The following is a 19,709-nucleotide window of genomic DNA, read 5'->3' on the forward strand; positions in this document are numbered from 1 at the left end:
TCTGTGAAGTGGCAGTAGGTGAATGAGAAAGGAAAAAACAAACATTCCAACGAAAGACACTTGAGCTCACCAGGACAAGAGGATGGGGCTCTTGCTGCTGCGATAGAAAACCTGTGCATGTTAACTGAGTGGGCTCCCATGGATTCGATCACGGTATCGGGGGGAAAACCCCCAAACAGATGAATGTAAGCAAGGCTTATTCGAGTTCTCTTCACAGAAGACCTCATCAATCTATGGAGGAGTTAAGAGGTACCCACGAATGCACGCATGGTACATGCCCACCACCCACACGGAGACGTGGGGAGTCCAGGGGCGACTGGGGTTCGGAAGCAAAGGTCCTAATGAGCAAGGCAGGCGGCATGACCCCTTTAGCAGAAGGCCGGGAGAGGCCCTAGAAACTGATGTAACCGTCAAATTAGACACCAAATAATTTATAATGTTTCGTGTCGGGATCCTCTTCTTAGACCCACAGATTTACTTCGATGTCTTTGAAAAAATGTAGTTCGAACGGTTCCCTCATGCTCGGCCTCCCTGCCCTCATCAGGGCTTGAATGATTCTCCGCAAACCATTTGTATTCACAGTAGCGAGTTCTGAGTTCACTGCCTAGAAACACTTGGGCACTTTTATGAGGCATGATGAATTTTTTATTTAGCACAGAAGTAATGAATTAAATAGGACCCAGAAGGACTCAAAGAGTTCCCGCCTGTCCCTGAGCGCCCACATTATATAATCACGCAGCATAAGAAGATCTCCAAGGCTTAGGGCCAATAACATCATCATCTGCCAACGGGGTTTACGACCTAGTTAAATTAATTACTTCTTGTAAAATAAGCCCTCTGATACTGCAGAGTAGTTCTGTATAAGCCATCAAGTAAAGATTCTTACCGAAAACAGACACTGTGTAGAAAGTATACAGTATACAGCACATTCTGGGCCCTCGATAAATGTTAGTTCTCTTCTTCTTTCATTTAATTACTAACAAAAATTTTTAAGGACTAGGTGTCCTCAAAAACAATTTTAGTGGCCAAGATAATGTGACATCTCAAAAGTGGCGTGGCACCCCTCTTCCTCACAGAACTGACCAAACCCCCCTCTCCAAATTCCCCATACTACCATGCTGCAATCTCTGTATTATCTGCCATCATTTCATTTTCCCGTAAGTAATTTCCATGAAATTACTTACGCAAATCAATATGTAAATTCTATGCCGTGCTCAAATGGATAGTCTCATGACAATTAAAATCATAATAAAATCTGAGGCAATTTTTGTATCACTGTTTTCAAAATGAAAGGAAAGTAGACAAAGATGGAATAATAAGTGAAGCACTAAATGTCCCTGGGGATGGAGAAGTAGGAGATGCTGTTAGGATCTATAAATGAAAAGGAAGAGCTTATTAGCAGTTACCAAAGAGTATAATTGAGGGCAGCCCGGGTGGCTCAGCGGTTTAGCGCCACCTTCAGCCCAGGGTGTGATCCTGGAGACCCAGGATCGAGTCCCACATCAGGCTTCTGCATGGAGCCTGCTTCTCCCTCTGCCTGTGTCTCTGCCTCTCTCTCTGTGTGTGTGTGTGTGTGTGTGTGTCTCGAATGCATAAATAAATAAATAAAAATCTTTAAAAAAATAAAAAAGAGTATAATTGAGTGAATATTGAAAAACAGCAGCTCTCAGGACTAGGGTCCACCTCCCAGCACTAGGCGGTTTAATGATAATGGACAGACGAAGAATCACAAGATCCAGGAATCACTGTAGCTCGAAAATAAGACAAATGCATTGAATGACCCGTAGGCAGTGCTATTGAAAGTCTGATCCAAAACCCAGCACTGCTCACAGTTGGTAGGTCCATGGACTATTGCCCGTCTACACAGGAGAATAGGCTTCCTTAAGTTTTCATAGCACTTTGGTCATTTATTTAGTCTGTTTAACTAAAAACAATTAGAGATTGGATTTTCTATGTCTTCTTTTATTTTTCTGATATCAGCCAGGAACAAATGTGGGGAGGAGAGCCTGATGTTTCATGGTGGAAGGTTTTGAGAAGCACTGCTCTAGAAGGGCTGTGGTACCCTCCCCTCCTTCTTCAGCTTCCCGTCTGAAGCAGCACCTGGACTTGTGCACTGTCAACAGAATGGCCCTACTGGAGGAGGGAAGAAGCAGCAGCTGTCTGTTCTTATGACAGAGCCTAACGGAATCCTAGGAAGGACTAAATCCAGGGAGGATGATAGGGAAAAAAGGATTCCAAGTGGTGAGTAGGATACTGAAACCCAAAGGACAAGTTATTATATAACAAAACATCAAAAGATGAGAAAACTACAGACAAGAAGAATGAAGTCCATCCCACTAGATTTCTACCAGGGAAATGAGATGTTTTTGTTTTTTTCAGGAAAGAATGAAGACCAACCCCTCTGAAACCAACAACCTCCACTTAGCTTTTCAATAAGGAAGATGCATGAGGCCACCAGAAACCAGGAGATGGAATCTCACTGCAGGAGGGAGCAGTGCAGTTTACAGCTCTCTGAGAAGGAGGCAGTCAAGCACTGACATAGCTAATTAGTGGATGTGTTTTCTTCTTGGAATCTATGTTCCAGAGAAGATGAAGGCTTGGCCAATACCAATGAAGCCCGTGACCACAACCCACTTCTGATGACTCAAGAACAAAGTGATACAATCGGGCCCTCAAAAAAATGTATATTTAGTCATGGTGAAGAATAAGTAGAAACCTAAAAAAATTAATAGCCTTAGGAATATTTTCATCTCTTCCTCCCTCACAATTAAAAGAAAGATGTGAAGTGAATAGGCTTGTAGGTAACAGTAAAAAGGACCGGGGTATAGGTGGCATGAGACACACCAATACAGAGGCCTCCTGTCAAGGGACATAGTTTTTATTAACTTGCCTTGCTACCATTTCCATTGGTCAACTTGGAAACAAACAGGAAGCTGTACTACTTCAAAGAGTTAAATTCATAAGAAAGAAATGGTTAGTGACAGAGGAGAGGGAAAATTTTCTCCCAAGACACCAGTATCCTCTTAAAGTATCTACCATAAAGAGAGGGTTCTGAACAGCTAAATATCTCACAAATTTCTGAGCAAATAGAGGTTAAGAGCCGATACCCAGAGATTCAGATCTAAAAAGGGATGGGAAACTAAATAATGAAATACTGTCTATCACTAACAAAAAACAAAACTTTTAAAGAAAAGCAGCACAAGCTACAATTATTGAAAAGGAGAGAAGCATGAGACTAAGATGCAGTAGTAGGTAGGGACTAGATCACGCAGAACCTTATGCAGCAAGTGCAATGGATGTGACATTTGTTGTAGCGCAACAGAAACATTAAGATGTTTATATAAGAAATATATTGAGACAAATGAAAATGGAAAAACAATTTATCAAAACTTATGAGATGCAACTTTTAGGAGGAAAGTTTATAGTCATAAATGTATACATCAAGAATACAGAAAGATTTCAAATAAACCTAATTTTATACCTCAAGGAATCAGAAAAAGAAGAACAAATTAAGTTCAAAGTTAGCAGAAGGAGTGAAATAATAATACTCATTAGAGCAGAAATAAATGAAACAGAACTGGGAAATGACAGAAAAGATTAATAAAACTAAGAGATGATTCTTTGAAAAGGTAAACCAAAGTGACAAACCTCTAACCAAACTAACCAAGAAAAAAAAGAGAAGTAAATAAAATTATAAATGAAATAAATAAATAAATAAATAAAATTATAAATGAAATAAATAAATAAAATTATAAATGAAAAGGGAGACATCCAATGAATACCATATAAATACAAAGAACCTTAAGAAGCTATTATGAACAATCACGTACCAATAAATTGGACAACCCAGAAGAAATAGGTAAGTTTCTAAAAACATACAAAACTGAATCATAAAAATAGAAAATGTAAAAAGATCAACAACAAATTAAGATTGAATTGATAATCAAAAACCTCTCCCAAAAGAAAAACCCAAAATCAGATGGTTTCACTGTTGAATTCTACCAAACATCTAGAGGAGTATTGACACCAATCCCTCTCACTCTTCCAAAACACTGAAAAACAGATAACACTTCCAAACTCATTTTACAAAGCCAACATAACCCTGATACCAAAGCCAGATAAGGATACTACAGGAAAACTATAGATCAATATCCCTATGAACACAGAAGCCAAGTTCTCAATAAAATACTACCAAACTGAATTCAAGAGCTTACTAAAAGGATCATATGCTGAGGTGCCTGAATGCTTCAGTCAGCTGAGCATCTGACTTTTGATTTTGGCTCAGGTCATGATCTCAGGGTCCTGGAATCAAGTTCTATGTTGGGCTCCACACTCAGTGGGAAATCTGCTTTAGGAATATCTCCCTCTCTTTCAGCCCCTCCTCTCTCTCTCTCTCTCTCTCTCACACACACACACACACTCTCTCTCTCTCTAAAAATAAATAAATAAACCTTTAAAAAAAAAGACTCATACATCATGATCAAGTGGTATCATCCTTGAGATGCAAGGATGGTTCAACATAAGCAAATCAATAAATGCGATATATCACATTAACGGAAGATAAAAATCATAGGAACATCTCAATAGATGCAAAAAGACACTTGACAAAATTACACATCCTTTCATGATAAAGACTCTCAACTATTTGGGTATAGATGGAATGACCTCAACATAGAAAAGGCCATAAATGACCAGCCCACAGCTAACGTTGTACTCAATGGTGACAGGTTGAGAGCTTTTCCTCTAAGATGAGAAAGAAGACTAGGTTGACCACTTTCACCGCTCTTATTTGACATAGTAGTGGAAGTCCTAGCCAGAGCAATTATGCAAGGAAAAGAAATAAAAGACATTGGAGTCTGAAGGAAAGAAGTCTCTGTTTATAAATGACATGATCTTATATATAGAAAACTCTAAATAAGACACCAAAAGAATTGTTAGAATCAATAAACTAATTTAGTGAAGTTTCAGGATACAAGATAAACATACAAAAATCAGTTGTACTTTTGCATACTAACAACAAAGTATCTGGAAAAGAAATAGAACAATCCTATTCACAATAGCATCAGAAACAATAAAATACTTATGAATAAATTTACCGTGGAGGTGAAAGATCTCTCCACTGAAAACATAAGATACTCATGAAAGAAAATGAAAGAAGACACAAATAAATGGAAAAATATCCAATGTTCATAGATTGAAAGAAATAAGTATTAAAATGCCCATATTACCTGAAGTAATCTATGGATTCAATGTAATTGCTATCAAAATTCCAATGGCATTTTTCACAGAAAAAGAAAAAAACAATCCTAAAATTCAAATGGAACTACAAGAGACTGCAAATAAGCAAAGCAATCTTCAGAAAGAAGAATAAACCTGGAAGCACTGCAATTCCTGATTTCAAAACACTACAAAACTACAGTAATTAAAATAGTATGGTACTTGAATAAGAACAGACACGTAGACCGAGAAACAGAATAGAGAGTCCAGAAATAAAACCATGCATATGCAGCCAACCAATATTTAACAAGGGAGCCAAGAATACTCAATGGGGATAAGACAGTCTTTTCAATAAATGGTGTTGGCAAAATTGGATACTCACATGCAAAAGAATAAAACTGAACACTATCTTATACCACTCACAAAAAGCAACTCAGAATGGATTAAAGACTTAACTATAAGACCTGAAACCATAAAAATCATAAAAGAAAACATAAGGCAAAAACTCTTTGATACTGGTCTTAGCGATGATTTCTTGGCTATGACATGCAAAGTACAAACAAACAAAAATAAATGAATGGGACTACATCAAACTACAAAGCTTCCGTAGAGTCAAATAACAAATCAATAAATGAAAACATAACCTATAAAATGCAAGAAATACTTGACAAATTATCTATCTGATAAATGGTTAATATCTAAAATATATAAGTTACTCCTAGAACTCAATAGCAATAAATAACAATAATAATCTGAAGTAAAAATAGGCAAAGGACTCGAATAGGTATTTTTCCAAATAAGATATTCAAATGGCTAACAGGTACCTGAGGATGTGCTCCCCATCACCAATCATCAGGAAAATTGCAATTCAAAACAACAGTGAGAGATCACCTCGCACTTGTTAGAATGGCTATTATCAAGAAAAGCAGAAGGTAACAAGTGCTGGAGAAAATGTGGTGAAAAGGAAAGCCTTGTCCACCATTGATGGGAATGTAAATTGGTATAACCACTATGGAGAACAGTACGGAGGTTCCCCCAAAACTCAAAAACTTCCAATGATGGGATTAGTGTCCTTATCTCATTCTCATTCATTCCCTCTCTTTTTCTCTCTCCCATGTGAGGACACAGAGAGAGGGTTTCACCAGAAGCCAGATCAGCAGGCCCCTTGATCTTGGAGGTCCCAGCCTCCAGGACTATGAAAAATAAATGTGTTGTTTAAGCCATTCAGTCTATAGTATTTTGTTAAATCGGGCTGAAATGACTAAGACAAGTAGGGACTATACAAGCTAGAGCTATGTATACAAGCTAGAGCTATACATCCTACCTGTGTTCAAAACCCCAGCTCTGCCACTTTTTTTTTTTAATTTAAGATTTTAATTTATTTATTCATGAGAGACACAGAGAGAGGCAGAGACAGGCCTGATGCAGGACTTGATCCCAGGACCCCGGGATCATGACCTGAGCCAATGGCAGACACTCAACCACTGAGCCACCCAGACGCCCCCTTCCACTTTCTCACTGAGAAGTTTGGAAAGTTGGTTAACCTTTCTGTGGCTCAATTTCCCCATAATAGAAATGAGGGAAAGAAGAACACTTAGACATATAATCTGCTAAAGCACAATGCCCAGCGCAATGTAAGTACTTCTGTAGAGTAGCTATTGTTACTACCCAGTGGCAAGGCAGTGGTTCTATGGGAGGGAACAGAATCCAAATTTGTCAAAATTCTGACAGTTTTGTCAAAACTCAGAATTTGTCAATTTCCCAAGAGGCTATAACTATAGTCTAAAATTCATAAAAATAAATAAAAGATCCTACACTTAAGTTTAAAATAACCTTGTTGGACAATACTAGATTGAGCATATTTGACCTAACAGAAGTGGTCATACGAAAAAACCTACAGTATCGTGCTTGATGAAAAGACTGGAATGGTGTCATACGTGTGCTATATAACAGAAGTCTGGTATCCATATTAAGAGGGTATAGTCCCACCATATCCAAGACCAAACTTGAAGTATTTACTGCGTCTCTCTTCTTGCAATGTAATTTTATGAAGCGTTATTAACAAAAAGAGATCATTCCAGAGTAACAAGACTGTGATAGTGAGGGATTTGAGAATGAGATCTCATCCTCCTATTATATGCTCTTTTAGCACCTTGTGCTTTTCCGTCATTACACTTAACATTTTGCATATGAACTACGTGTACACACGCATCCATACAATGTATGTGTACGTATAGATGTAGTACACAGACTGTGTACATCTGTATGTAACACAGAGCCACTGTCTATCTCCTCCACTAGACTGCACATTTGACAGGGACAAGCTTGGTGTCTAGCTCACAGTGTATCTACTCAGTACAACACCTTTCACCTTATTAGTATTCCTATGGGTTCTCAAAAATTATTTCCTGGGGGCGCATGGGTGGTTCAGTCAGTGGAGTGGCCAATTCTTGGTTTTGGTTCGGGTCATGGTCCTGGAATGGGGCCCCGTGTCAGGCTCTGTGCTTGGTCGAAGTCAGCCTGAGGATCCTCTCCCTTTCCCTCTGTCCCTCCTCACCCCCCTCTAAAATCAATCAATCAATCAATCTTTAAAACGTTTTATTTCCTGGATGAATGAATAAATGAATGTGCATCACATAGGAAATTTCTGAAGACAGGGTATGTTTAGCCAGAGGAAGACATGATGGAGGACTTCAAATAACTGAGTGCCTCGTAGCAAAGACAGCACACTAAGTGGGTAAGGTTCCAGACTGCAAAGAGGTAAGACCACGAGGTAGAGGCAAAGTCCAACTCTAGGTAAGAATGAACTTGTGTTGGCTGAACCCGCATGGAAAATTTAGCAGTCCGCTTCCCAAAGCAGCGAGCCCTCCTCCGTCACTACAAAAGAAAGGAGTTTGGCTGTTCTATGGGAAGGACCCTACGGTAGGCGGTGTACAACCAAAATCCCTTCCATTTATGAGACTATGCTTTCTACTACTTTCCACTCTTATGTGCCAGTCGTTTCCTCTCCATTTCTGCCCACCCGGAGCCTAGAACCTACACAACCTTGCAAAGAAGGCATGTACTTACTGTGTCTCTAAAGGGCTCTAGGAAGGGAGTTGAATACACTTATCTACCTTCTTCAGCTACACTGGGGGGCAGGAAGGAGGTACTCGGAAAAGAAAGCGGAAAAAGGAAGAGGCGCAGAAGAGCCATTTCAAAGCAGACGGTAAGACTTCAAAGGCACAAATCTGGGGCATCTGGGAGGCTCAGTCAGTTAAGTGTCTGCCTTCGGCTCAGGTCATAATCCTAGAGTCCTAAGATCGAGTCCTGCATCAGGTTCCCTGCTTCTCCCTCTCTTCCCCTGACCCTGCTTGCACGTGTGTACACGTGCACTCTCTCTCTCTCTTCTTCTCTCAAATAAATAAATAAATAAATAAATAAATAAATAAATAAATAAAATATTTGAAAAAAATAAATAAAATATTTGAAAAAAATAATAAAGGCACAAATCTTAGGAGGGGCTCATGAATAAAACATCCATTTCAGTCAGTTGACTAAAACTAAAACTATGGGCAATTTTCTTCACTTAATAATGAGAGAATCAAAGTATGCTACTTGATCACTTCATAGCCAAACAAATATAAACATTTAAATCCTATTTTGGCAAACTAGTAGAATCATCAGAGTCTTGTGTATAAAACAAGAACATTTTACAGCTGTGAAAATACCATCCCCCTCACCATCCTCGTCCTTCAGGGACTCATCAGTTCCATCAGAGAAACTCAGGTTTAACCCACCCAAGTTTGGATGCAGAGAGCACAGCTCTTCTGAATTTTTTTTTCCAGGTAGCTGGGCATCATGTGTAAGATCACCTTTTCACTTAAGAGCATCAATCATACCAACCGTTTTTATTAAACGCACAAGAAAAAAAAAAAGCACGATCTTTTCATTCATTTCGATCATTTCATTCATTTCAATGATCTTTTCATTCATTGTTTCATGGGGAGGTTGCTAGCCCGTCTAAAAATATATGGAAAAATCTCAATTCCTTGGGCTTCGAAGACTTTACTCTAGAGTGAAATTATGCATTTTTCTGGTATATACCCTCCTCACTCCTTAGCAGAGGTAAGATGTGCCTGTAGCCTCCCAAAGCCCAAACTGCCATTCATCAGAGAAGTGGTAGGGCTTCCGAGGTCTGGTGCCTCGGGAGGAAAGATAAAGGACCTTGAAGCACTCAGACTGCATGAGGGTAGATCCGGAATCCAGAACAGACTCCCATATAGACAAAGCCCTTGGATAGGGACCTGTATCTTCATGCGACAGATGGAAGTCTTTCCCAGGGGACATCTCTGGTCCTAATCAGCCTCCTGCAAAGGAGGCATCATGGTGGCCTGTGCAGCTCCCCACCTGCCCTCTCCCCTCTGCCATCACCTGTGCACCATCTACCTTCCCCAGGGGAGGAAGGAAGGTGGTCCAATGCTGGCCTTACCTGTTTTTCCTGCTCCGCTTTCTCCAGTAATGAGAATACACTGGTCTTTATCTTGATCTCTTAGGGATCTGTATGCTTCATCTGACAGGGCAAAGCTGCAGGGGATAATGGAGAGAAGTCCTTAAAATTCAGCTCGTCACCACGTTTATCAGACGTAACTAGAGGCTCTTTAGAGGACACTGATATGCTTGGGATAGGAAGCTGAGACACCAGCTTTTCTTTCCTTCAAATTCTTAAAGGAAGTGCGCAAGCCCATCCAACCTTACAGCCCATGTCGCCGTTTCCTGGCATTCTCTAGAAAGGTACCGACCTACTGTGCTCTGAAGACACGCTTTATTGCACGCACGTGTGATACCTAAGGTTCATTTTATTAGAATCTGGGCAATTCAGAGAACCAAGGGGAAAACGTGACACCGTATGTCCAAAAGTGGGTGACGTAGAGGTTTGCAGAACAGACATGCTGGTGTTCCAAACAATGAGAAAAATTGTCAAACATTATAAAAATGCTATCAAATACCAAATAGCTGCTATCAGCATCTGCTTCAGCTAAATACAGAGCTGCTGCCTCCCCGGACACCAGGCGGAGCGTGGGCCCGGGCCTGGGCCGGGGGGCGGGGGGGAGGGAGCACGTCCTGGCGCTGCTGCCCCCGGGCCCCAGGCCTCGCCCCGCCCTCTGGCCGCCTGCAGCTCGCTCTGGCCGCTCGGCCCGGCACCGTGTTGAGCCCGGGAAGCCCCTCTGGGAGGCACCTGCCACGGGTCCTGGCCCAGAGGGCCTCGCGCAGACAACACGCCGGGGATGTGACGGTGGAGAGGCGTCAGGCCCGGCTCGGGAGGGCGCGGGCAGAGCAGCGGGGGGCCAGACGGACAGACAGACAGCGCCCGGCGGGCAAGGAGCCAGGACACCTGCGGGCAAGAGCGGGCCTGGGGCGGCGGCGGAAGAGCCGGCCTCCACGCACACTAGCGAGGCTCGGGGCCTCAGGCACTAAGCATCCCACATCTCGCTTTAACAGAACCTCCACGAATAAATTATTAGGGGCGCCGGGGTGGCTCAGTGGCTGAGCGTCTCCCTTCAGCTCAGGTCATGATCTCCGGGGCCTGGGGTCGAGCTCACGTCGGGCTCCCTGCTCCGGGGCGGGGGGGTGTCCTGCTCCCCCCCGCCCTTCCCTGTCTGCTCACCATCTCTTCTCACCTTCTCTCTCTCTCTCAAATACATAAAATATCTTTCAAAAAATAATTTTTTAAAGAATAAATTCTTATTAGTCCCATTTCCAGGTGACGAAACTGCAGCACGAGAGGCCAGCACGCCAAGGTCACGGCGCCGGGGTAACACGGCGGAGCCAGAGCCGACACTTCCTGCCGCCGCACCTCGGACGGGGCCGCACAGGTGCACAGGCCAGCCCGGAGGCCGGGGCGGGCTACGGAGCTGAAACGCGGCCAACCGCGGCCAACCGGACCACCGAGAGCCTTTCGGCCCGTGACTGGTCTCTCCTGAGAAAGCACGTGGTGCCACTGACACGGACAATCCACGGGGCACCTCCAATGTGCCAGGACAAGGTGACCTCATAGTCATCATTAGACTCGCTCCTTAAGACACTCGTATGAAGTAAGGGTTAGCCTCCCTAGAGAATGATCCAACTCAGCCTGAGACGGGACGTGACCTGTCCGTCCGTGATGCCCTTCCCGGGAAAGTCGTAACCTGGACCCAGAAATACTGTCACCACATTCGGCCCCTCTTGTCGCATCCCCTGAGGACTACTTGTGACCTTATCTTCTAGGTGGACTCCTGTGGGGGACCCTCGGACGGCCACCACGATGAGCCTTATTCCGTAACCATGATTTCAACAAATCCAATGCCTTGCCCGTAAGAAGTATATTCTAAATGCATGTATTGAACCGGTGTATGAATAAGAAAAAAGAGAGAAAAAATAATGGAAATATCTAGCATAGGGGATATTTTTGTGTAGCAGGTGGCTCTAGCCTATTTCCATGGCCAGTACACAGCTCTTGCTCTGCCTTCAAATCCCTCTCAGCCACTCCCTATCTAACCAGCACCTTGCTCACCCCCAAGACTACGCTCTCCTGCTCTCTGATGCCCCCAGGTGAAAACAAGCTCGCCCCCGCGTGCACCAGGGAAAGCAAGACACAGTGACCAGGAGCCAAGGCACCTGCGTAGGATTGTCTGGGCCCCAGATCCACAACCCACCACCCACCTGACCTTGAGCAAGTCACTCGCCCTGGCCGAAGGGCAGTTTCTTTGTGTACAGACTGAAGAATGGAGCCACAGACTTTAGCTAAGAAGGCTAAATAAAAGTATATAAAAGCTCTTTACATGTTATAAAGCCCTAAATGAACGTGTGCAATTTTTGTGTGTTACAATTAGGAATGCACCCATCTTCTGATCCCTCACCAGAATGTAAGCTCCTCTAGGGCACAGCCTTTCTGTCTAATTAATCCTTGTGCCATCCTGCAGTCACAAACCTAAGACACCGTCGGTACTTAGGACGGTGGACGGATGAATGAGTGAATTGTCTCCAAGCACTGACAAAGCCACTACCGGAGTGAGGCCCATAGAATGGTAATCGGGAAATTCATCACTTACGACCTGCGTGCAGGAAAGAAAAGCAGCGCTTAGGTTTCTAATTAGCCTCACGCCCTCTCCCGTTCCTCTCACCTCCAGACAACAGTGTGGAGAGGCCACTAGGGTTATCATCAGTAGCAAGAAATGCAGGAAAATACATTATGGCGGATACAAATGAACTTTCCCGAATACGTATTCACCACCTTCGTGGGTCGTTAACCTACACCTTTCCTATGCTCCGGAGACTGCCAGTTAGGTTTATATATTACACCATCAGCAGATCCCAAATGATGCAAAATTACTTCTAACATGAATAAGGACATATGATTGTGTGTGTTGAGTGGACGTAACACACACACACACACACACAGACCAGGCTTTAGGAGATCACCAAATGACCCTGCCACGGGTTTATTTCACATCAAAGCACTTAAGCTGAACGCTTAGTTTTTTCTTGTCTGTCCAGACAGAAATACTTAACTACTGTCCCCGCCCCGCCCCCCCAGTCTGGGCTCGACTCATCTAATGGAGTAAATTTTAATATAAAGGCCAAAAGGGAGAGTTATCCTTTCGTGACTCTAGACAGCCACTGATTTCAAAGTGCCATGAAAATTTACTGAAGCACTGGAAAAATTAGCTTGGACTACGGGCACACCCATCCCCAACACAGTAGAACTGTGATCATATACTTACTTCGTGTAAACGCAGATCATGACTCATTTTTTAAAAAAATGACTAAAGGGCAGGCCATGGAGGACACAAGCCCTGCTCCCGGTCTTGTTCTTTCTGTCTCTGGCAACATCAGCACGTACCCATCACCAAGGCCAATATTTATAACTATAAACTGAAACCACATGCATGCCAGCCTTCCAAACCACTCTATAATTAAGGACCCTAAATAAATCTTTAGAAAAATTCTTACTTAAAAACACTTGTGATCCATATGCTTCACATTATTTTGTGAGCATGTCAGCATTGTTATTTACCGCACACAGAAATGAGTGGCTTATTCTAACGCGATGACGACAGCACAGGGGCAAGCACGGGTTTTAGGCAACCACATCAAGGGCGCGGTTCCATCCACTTCTGTCCTCTACTTGAGCGCTAAGAATAGAGATGGCCTGACACTTGAAAGCAAGTCTCCCCTTCATTCCCAGGTCAGCCACATGGCTGTTCCGTTCGTTGGGTGCAAACTCCCCCCAACACCAGGTAAGCTCCCTGCACATCCCCAAATGGCCATTATTTATTGCTTTTTGGTTTTAGGAGTTTGGTTTGGGGCTTATCTGTCATTTTCTGTCAGGGCGGAATGTTGGGTTGCATGTTCAAAATTATCTAGCCAGAATTTATGTTCCTCCCCCATCTCCTTTCTGTTCAAAAATGTTCATCTCCGCAGCGGTTCTGCTTTCAAAGTCATCAAAGGTGAGGGCCGGGCTTCTTTCTCCAAAACTTCAGGCTCTCTACCCTATAGTTTTCCTTTCTAAGTTCATTTCATCTACAATGCAAAGCAGGAAAGACGTCGCAGCACATACATCACCGCCACCACCTAAAGCTTATGTGCTTCCCAGCAGACTTCTATTTTTCACTCTCTCTGGATCTCCCATAAGAGTTGCTTGAGATCTTTCCCCGAAGCAGTCTAATCCGTTTTGTTAGTTTGTCATCTCCGTGGGCCAAAGTTTAACAGAACAAAATTTGTCTCAGGAAACTTTTCTTGAATTTAAGTAACTGTTTCTACTGATTTCTTTCATGTCATTTTCTTAGGAACCTCTCAAAACGGTATTCCCTTTCATTCAACCCTGAATTCTAGAATAACTTTAGATTCACACTAGGGAAATTCTGCTTCTGACTTTAATCCCCTCTTAAGACAGCCAGTCTCGAAATTCTCATCTGCAACTGAGATCTACAAATCTCAACTCTTTATTCCTTTACTTCCTAGCTCTGGCTCAGCTCTAAAAACTGGGTTTTTCTGAAATTATGTAACACAAAAAAAACGACGTTTTTTTAAAGATTCCTCATCCCCATGTGTTCCACCAATTTCTAACTTCATTTGAATCTGATCAGGGGCTGAGACAGTCCACAAGAAGGACAAGGAAAAAAGGGAAGGGAACCATGCGTGGTGCACTCTACATGGAAACCATGAGGTTTGTTCATTTGTCTGCTTATTTTTGAGGAAAGGCACAATGTTGGCTCTACTTATAAAACACCATCGCCTGTATCTGTACATCAATCATCGCCACATATTCTTAAGTCAGAAAATGTTCACCTACTTGAAAAATATCACTTTGCCACGTTAGTATTATGCTTGTTACATGAGTATCATGCTCTATCACCAGACGTTCACCTCTGAAGGGAAGACTTCAGGAAAAGTAAGCCTTTGTAGTTTTATTTCAGGGAACTCTAACTTTTTATCCTGGAAAGTTTTATGGCATTATCGTCCTATGCCGGCATAAACATGGTAAATTAACACATCTCCACACTATAGTTATCCCCTCAGAGCCACATTATCGGAAAGCATTTCTCACAATCGAAGCCTCAGAGCAACAGGAGTCAGAGAACAAAAATAAGCCATTCCTCAAAATAAATATCAATGGGCAAAATGTACACTATGAAGCAAAAAAAGGAAAGAATATGAAAAACAAAGCACAGGATTGAGGGGGAGTTGGGTGGTAAATGGACCTACATGGCTGCAACGTTCTTCTGTTTCATAATAAAGTTGTATATTATTAACTCAGTAACAGTCCTGTAAAATATATTATAATACCTGGAACAATGATTAAAATAATAACACAAGACCTACAAAATAACTAAAAAAAACAAAATGGAATTCTAAAAAAATAAGTAAATAATAAAAAAGGGGGGGGGGCTGGAAAAGAAGGATAAACACAGAGGGTACAAACAGAAAATAAACTGTTAAATGGTAGACCTGAATTCAACCATATTGATACTACATTAAGTGTTAATGGACAAAAATACTTGAATTAAAAGGCAGAGGATGTCAGAATAGATATAAAAGCAAAATCCAACTACATGTTGCCTCTACGAACCACACTTAAAATATGAAGACATAAGGCACCTGGGTGGCTCAGAGGTTGAGCACCTGCTTTTAGTTCAGGTCATGATCCTGGAGTCCTAGGATTGCGTCCCACATCGGGCTCCCTGCTCAGGGGGGAGCCTGTTTCTCCCTCTGCCTGTGTCTCTGCTTCTCTCTGTCTCTCATGAATAAATAAATAAAATCTTTTTTAAAAATATGAAGATATAGGTAGGCTGAAAGAAAATAAGATGAGAAAAGATATACCAAGCCAAAATGATTGGTTAAAAAAAACTACATTATACTTTTTTAAAATACACTTAAACTCGAAGAGGTCCTTGGTTGCCATATAAGAAGGATGCCACGTGATGACACGGCATATGGCAGAGAGCAGGTGAGACTTAATTATCTTTAAAAATTGAGCTACAGGGACACCTGGGTGGCTCAGCAGTTAAGCATCTGCTTTTGGCTCAGGGTGTGATCCCACGGTCCAGGGATCGAGTCCCTCATCAGGCTCCCTTCATGGAGCCTGCTTCTCCCTCTGCCTGTGTCTCTGCCTCTCCCTGTGTCTCTCATGAGTGAATAAATAAAATCTTTTTAAGAAGAAAAACAAAAATGAGCTACAATCATTTTAAGAATATTTTATCAAGGCTTAATTTTCTAAATTCATAGACATTTGTACATTCTAAACATGAGTAGCCACACTGCTTTCTTTTGGCCACACAATTGGAAAGGGCGTGTTCCTATTAGTTACAAAACAGAAATAATCTCATCAGGGACGAATCATTTTAAGATGACATCTGTTCTGAAGTGACAAAAGTAAAGTATCAAATAAAGCTCAGAAGTCAAGCTTTAAAATAGGGTATGACAAATAGGCACAAAAAGTTTCTTCTTCCTTTATAATTACATTGGCTTTTGAAGAATAGACTCCTACACAGTATTTTTGTGAATCTCCATAGATTTCCTGGGTCAGTCACAACGTCTACCCAGTCTTTCATTATTTCCTAATGGGTCATTCAAAAATAATTTTTAATCTTTAACAATGAAATGTAATCACTAAGTTGACAAAAATCACATTATTTGAATATCTTGATTATATAGAATGATTCACTTGTGTTACAATGTTTTAAGGAAAAGCAGAAACCTGTATAGCTGGACAAGAACTTTTCTTAGAATTCACAAACAAAGCTATTTTCAAAAGTTCGCAAGCTAATTATGGAATATAATTCAAAACAAATAATAATGAGCACTTAAGAAGTTATCTTCTTTCAAGATTCTAGAAATTTTATTTATGGTCCTCTTGTGATGAAGAAGCTTTAGGGTATACCCACATTTTTCTGACCCTCTGCACCTCACCATTATCAAAATCACAATGCAGATCCCCATGGGTATCCCGGCCAGGGCCAGTCAGCCCAGAGTCACTTCTGGAGACTGATAACAAAGGTGGCTGAGCCCAAGGGGTGATAACTTTTCCAAAGGTGGACTGCCAAGGCCAGGTACTGGAGATATGCATTAGGAAGAGACAAGAGGTTTAGAGAGACTACATTAGGCCAGGAAGGAAAAGGACTGGACTTAAGATATGAAAGCAGCAAGGAGGAAACATCTGCTTTCAGGGCCTGGAAGCTGCTCTTTGGAATTTAGCACAAATCCCTTGTGCAGCTCACGACTTCCTTCTGAAAATGGTACCCGGAGCATGAGATGCCACGGGGGAAAGCCCTCCAGTGGGGTAGCATCCTGCTTTGGGTTTGGCAAGCATCCAGAAGCAAGGAGGCTGATTCCACTTTGTCGGTGTTTGCTGCTGCAGGACCTTATCTCACAAATTAATGAAGAATGAATGGCTCCTACTATTCAAGAGTGAACCGATCCCCTAATGAGTAAAATGGAAGTGTGTGTGGAGGATAGAGAACATCCACAAGGTCAGGGTTCCCCGGAAGTTCACAGATAGCCATGAGATAAGAGGGATCGTACTCACTGCATGGGTGACAATGCTTAAGAAAATCTGTCCTCAGAAGCTTAACATCTAAAAGGAAAGACACTGAAGTCCCCCAAAATGGAGGTGGGAGAAGGTAATGAGCACATCAGCAATCTCCTAAAGACACTCAGAAAAGGAAAAAAATGACTTTTATGGAGAAAGGGATGTCATGGAAAGCTGCAAAATCTGAACTCCAGGACATATGCAAGGCCAGAAACTGGGAGGACACAGACAACAAAGAGGAAATTATGTCACTTCCCCTGTCCAGAAATTAACAAAACACACCTGATTTAGAGGAAAGAACAAAGAGACAATTGGGCTCTTCATTCAAATTCAGTAAGCCCCTTGAGTATTTTTAGTATACCTTTTAACAAAAGAATACTAACAATCACCCAAGGCTCATAAAAATAATTACGCAGTTATAATCTATAAAAAAATAGCCTTTCCTGCCCAAGGTAAACACAATCTAAACAAATTCTCAACACAACTTTTTCTAAGCTTTTTGGAAAAATAGATTATTTCAACTAATTTCATAGTCCGTTGTTATGACTGTTTTACAGGCAACCAAATCCTGGAAAAACTTATCCGAAGAGAAATTACTCCAAAAGCCTTCCTAATTACCCTTAGACCTTCATGTTTTATTCATTAAAGTAACGAGAATGACTTCCAATTCTCAGGATGGTAACCGATTTTCCAGATAGAGGTTCCTCACTGATTTATGAGCCTAAAGATGCGCCACTTTCTATGTCACTCAGTGTGTCTTTGTCTAACTTGGCACAGATTCTCTGATCTCTCGCATCAACGTTCCAAAAAGTCCAGTCTGTTCAGTGACGTGAACCCTGCAGGTTTACAGCACTCAAATGTAAACCTGTTCGTTTAGATCCGACGTCCCCCAGTGCCCGCTGTGCACCCGGGATGCATGAAGCTGCGCCCAGCCTTCCTCCCGCAGAAGCGAGAGACATAGGGATGCATGTCGACAGTAGAGGACGCTGTGCTGGGGGGCCCGCTGGGCACCAGGGACTGAAGAAGGGCAGAGAAATCTGGCTGCGGTTCTCACAGAAGGCACTGGATGGAGATGGCATCGGAATGGGAACCCCAAGTACACACTGCTTTGGTTTGTTGTTTGTTTTTTAATGCTCAGAGGAGAGGGAGGGGGCAGTCGTGGATGGTTCCCAACCTCTTCCAGCTCTGGTCTGTGCTTCCAGTATGGAGCTGTTGGGGGGGATGCTTATAAAGCACCGGGTAGGGGGATCCCTGGGTGGCTCAGCGGTTTCGTGCCTGTCTTTGACCCAGGGCACAATCCTGGGGTCCCGGGATCGAGTCCCACGTCGGGCTCCCTACATGGAGCCTGCTTCTCCCTCTGCCTGTGTCTCTGCCTCTCTCTCTCTCTATCATAAATAAATAAAAATAAATCTTAAAAATAAATAAACAAACAAATAAATAAATAAAAGCACCGGGTATGGTGTCTGGGACGAAGCAGACCCTCAATAAAGGCCGGCTGTGGCCGAGTTTGCATGTTCATGCTATAGGACAAGGCCACAAATCAATTTACATTTTGGAAAGCGAGATCTGCCCCCATTTCATAGAGTGGATGCAAAATTCAATGAAATCAACAAATATTAGCGAGATGCCTGATAACAGACACATGCACATATATACATGCCACTGCGGATACGCAATGAAACATCTGGGTTTGCACACATTATTATGGGGAAAGGGAAGTGAATAGGTAAAAACAAATTATCATAATAAGACTCCCGGTTACTAGCTAAATACACATCATACCACAAGAGAGGAAGCATTTTGGAAATAATTGTAAGAGAATTCAATATTCATTTATTCACTAAGCATGTAGAGAAATCATGTACTATCTAACTAGATAATAATCTAGTCATGTGAGGACAAGTCATTTGGTCTATGTGGCTTACTTGAAAGCAACAACAACAAAACCTTTCCCTGAAGCATGAGGCCAACTGGTACAAGGACAAATTTTGTTTTTAATTAAAGTTTTCCTTGACTCTTTAATCCAGGTTCCCAATACCTTTCAACTCCACCTCCCTTCCTCTCCTCCTCATTATCAATTTTCTATTGCCTTAGGCAAGCTCCTCATTTCTGGCCTGAGCTTCAGTAACTCTTAAAGTGGTCTTCTATATCCAGGCAAGACATTTTCACAAGCCATCAAAATATAATGTCATTTTTATACCAATGACTCTTTCTCCATCCCTAATCCTAGCCTCAGTGCAGCCAGATTTGACGTCTTGCTTTTATGTGTTTCTGTAACAAAGCGTATCAAAGCTCGCTTCTGTAAAGTAAAATTTGTTAGAGCTCAAAGCAAGGCTCTATGATTCCTGTCTTCCAGAACTACGGTTCTATGGAGTACCCTCAAATTTTTTTTTAAAGATTTTATTTATTTATTCATGAGAAACACAAAAAGAGAGGCAGAGAC

General features: G+C 42.1%; 1 protein-coding gene across 5 annotated transcripts in view; it reads right to left on the minus strand.

Moving 5' to 3' along the window:
- Positions 1 to 19,709, minus strand: part of MYO1B (myosin IB) — a 175,682-nt gene that overhangs the window by 83,091 nt on the left and 72,882 nt on the right. For all 5 annotated transcript variants that reach the window (XM_077885398.1, XM_077885400.1, XM_077885399.1 and 2 more), the window contains one exon: positions 9,689 to 9,783. In XM_077885398.1, coding sequence (XP_077741524.1) covers positions 9,689 to 9,783 — 95 coding nt within the window. The remainder of the gene's footprint in view (positions 1 to 9,688; positions 9,784 to 19,709) is intronic.

Source organism: Canis aureus, chromosome 36 (genome assembly GCF_053574225.1).
Source record: "Canis aureus isolate CA01 chromosome 36, VMU_Caureus_v.1.0, whole genome shotgun sequence".
NCBI lineage: Eukaryota > Metazoa > Chordata > Mammalia > Carnivora > Canidae > Canis > Canis aureus.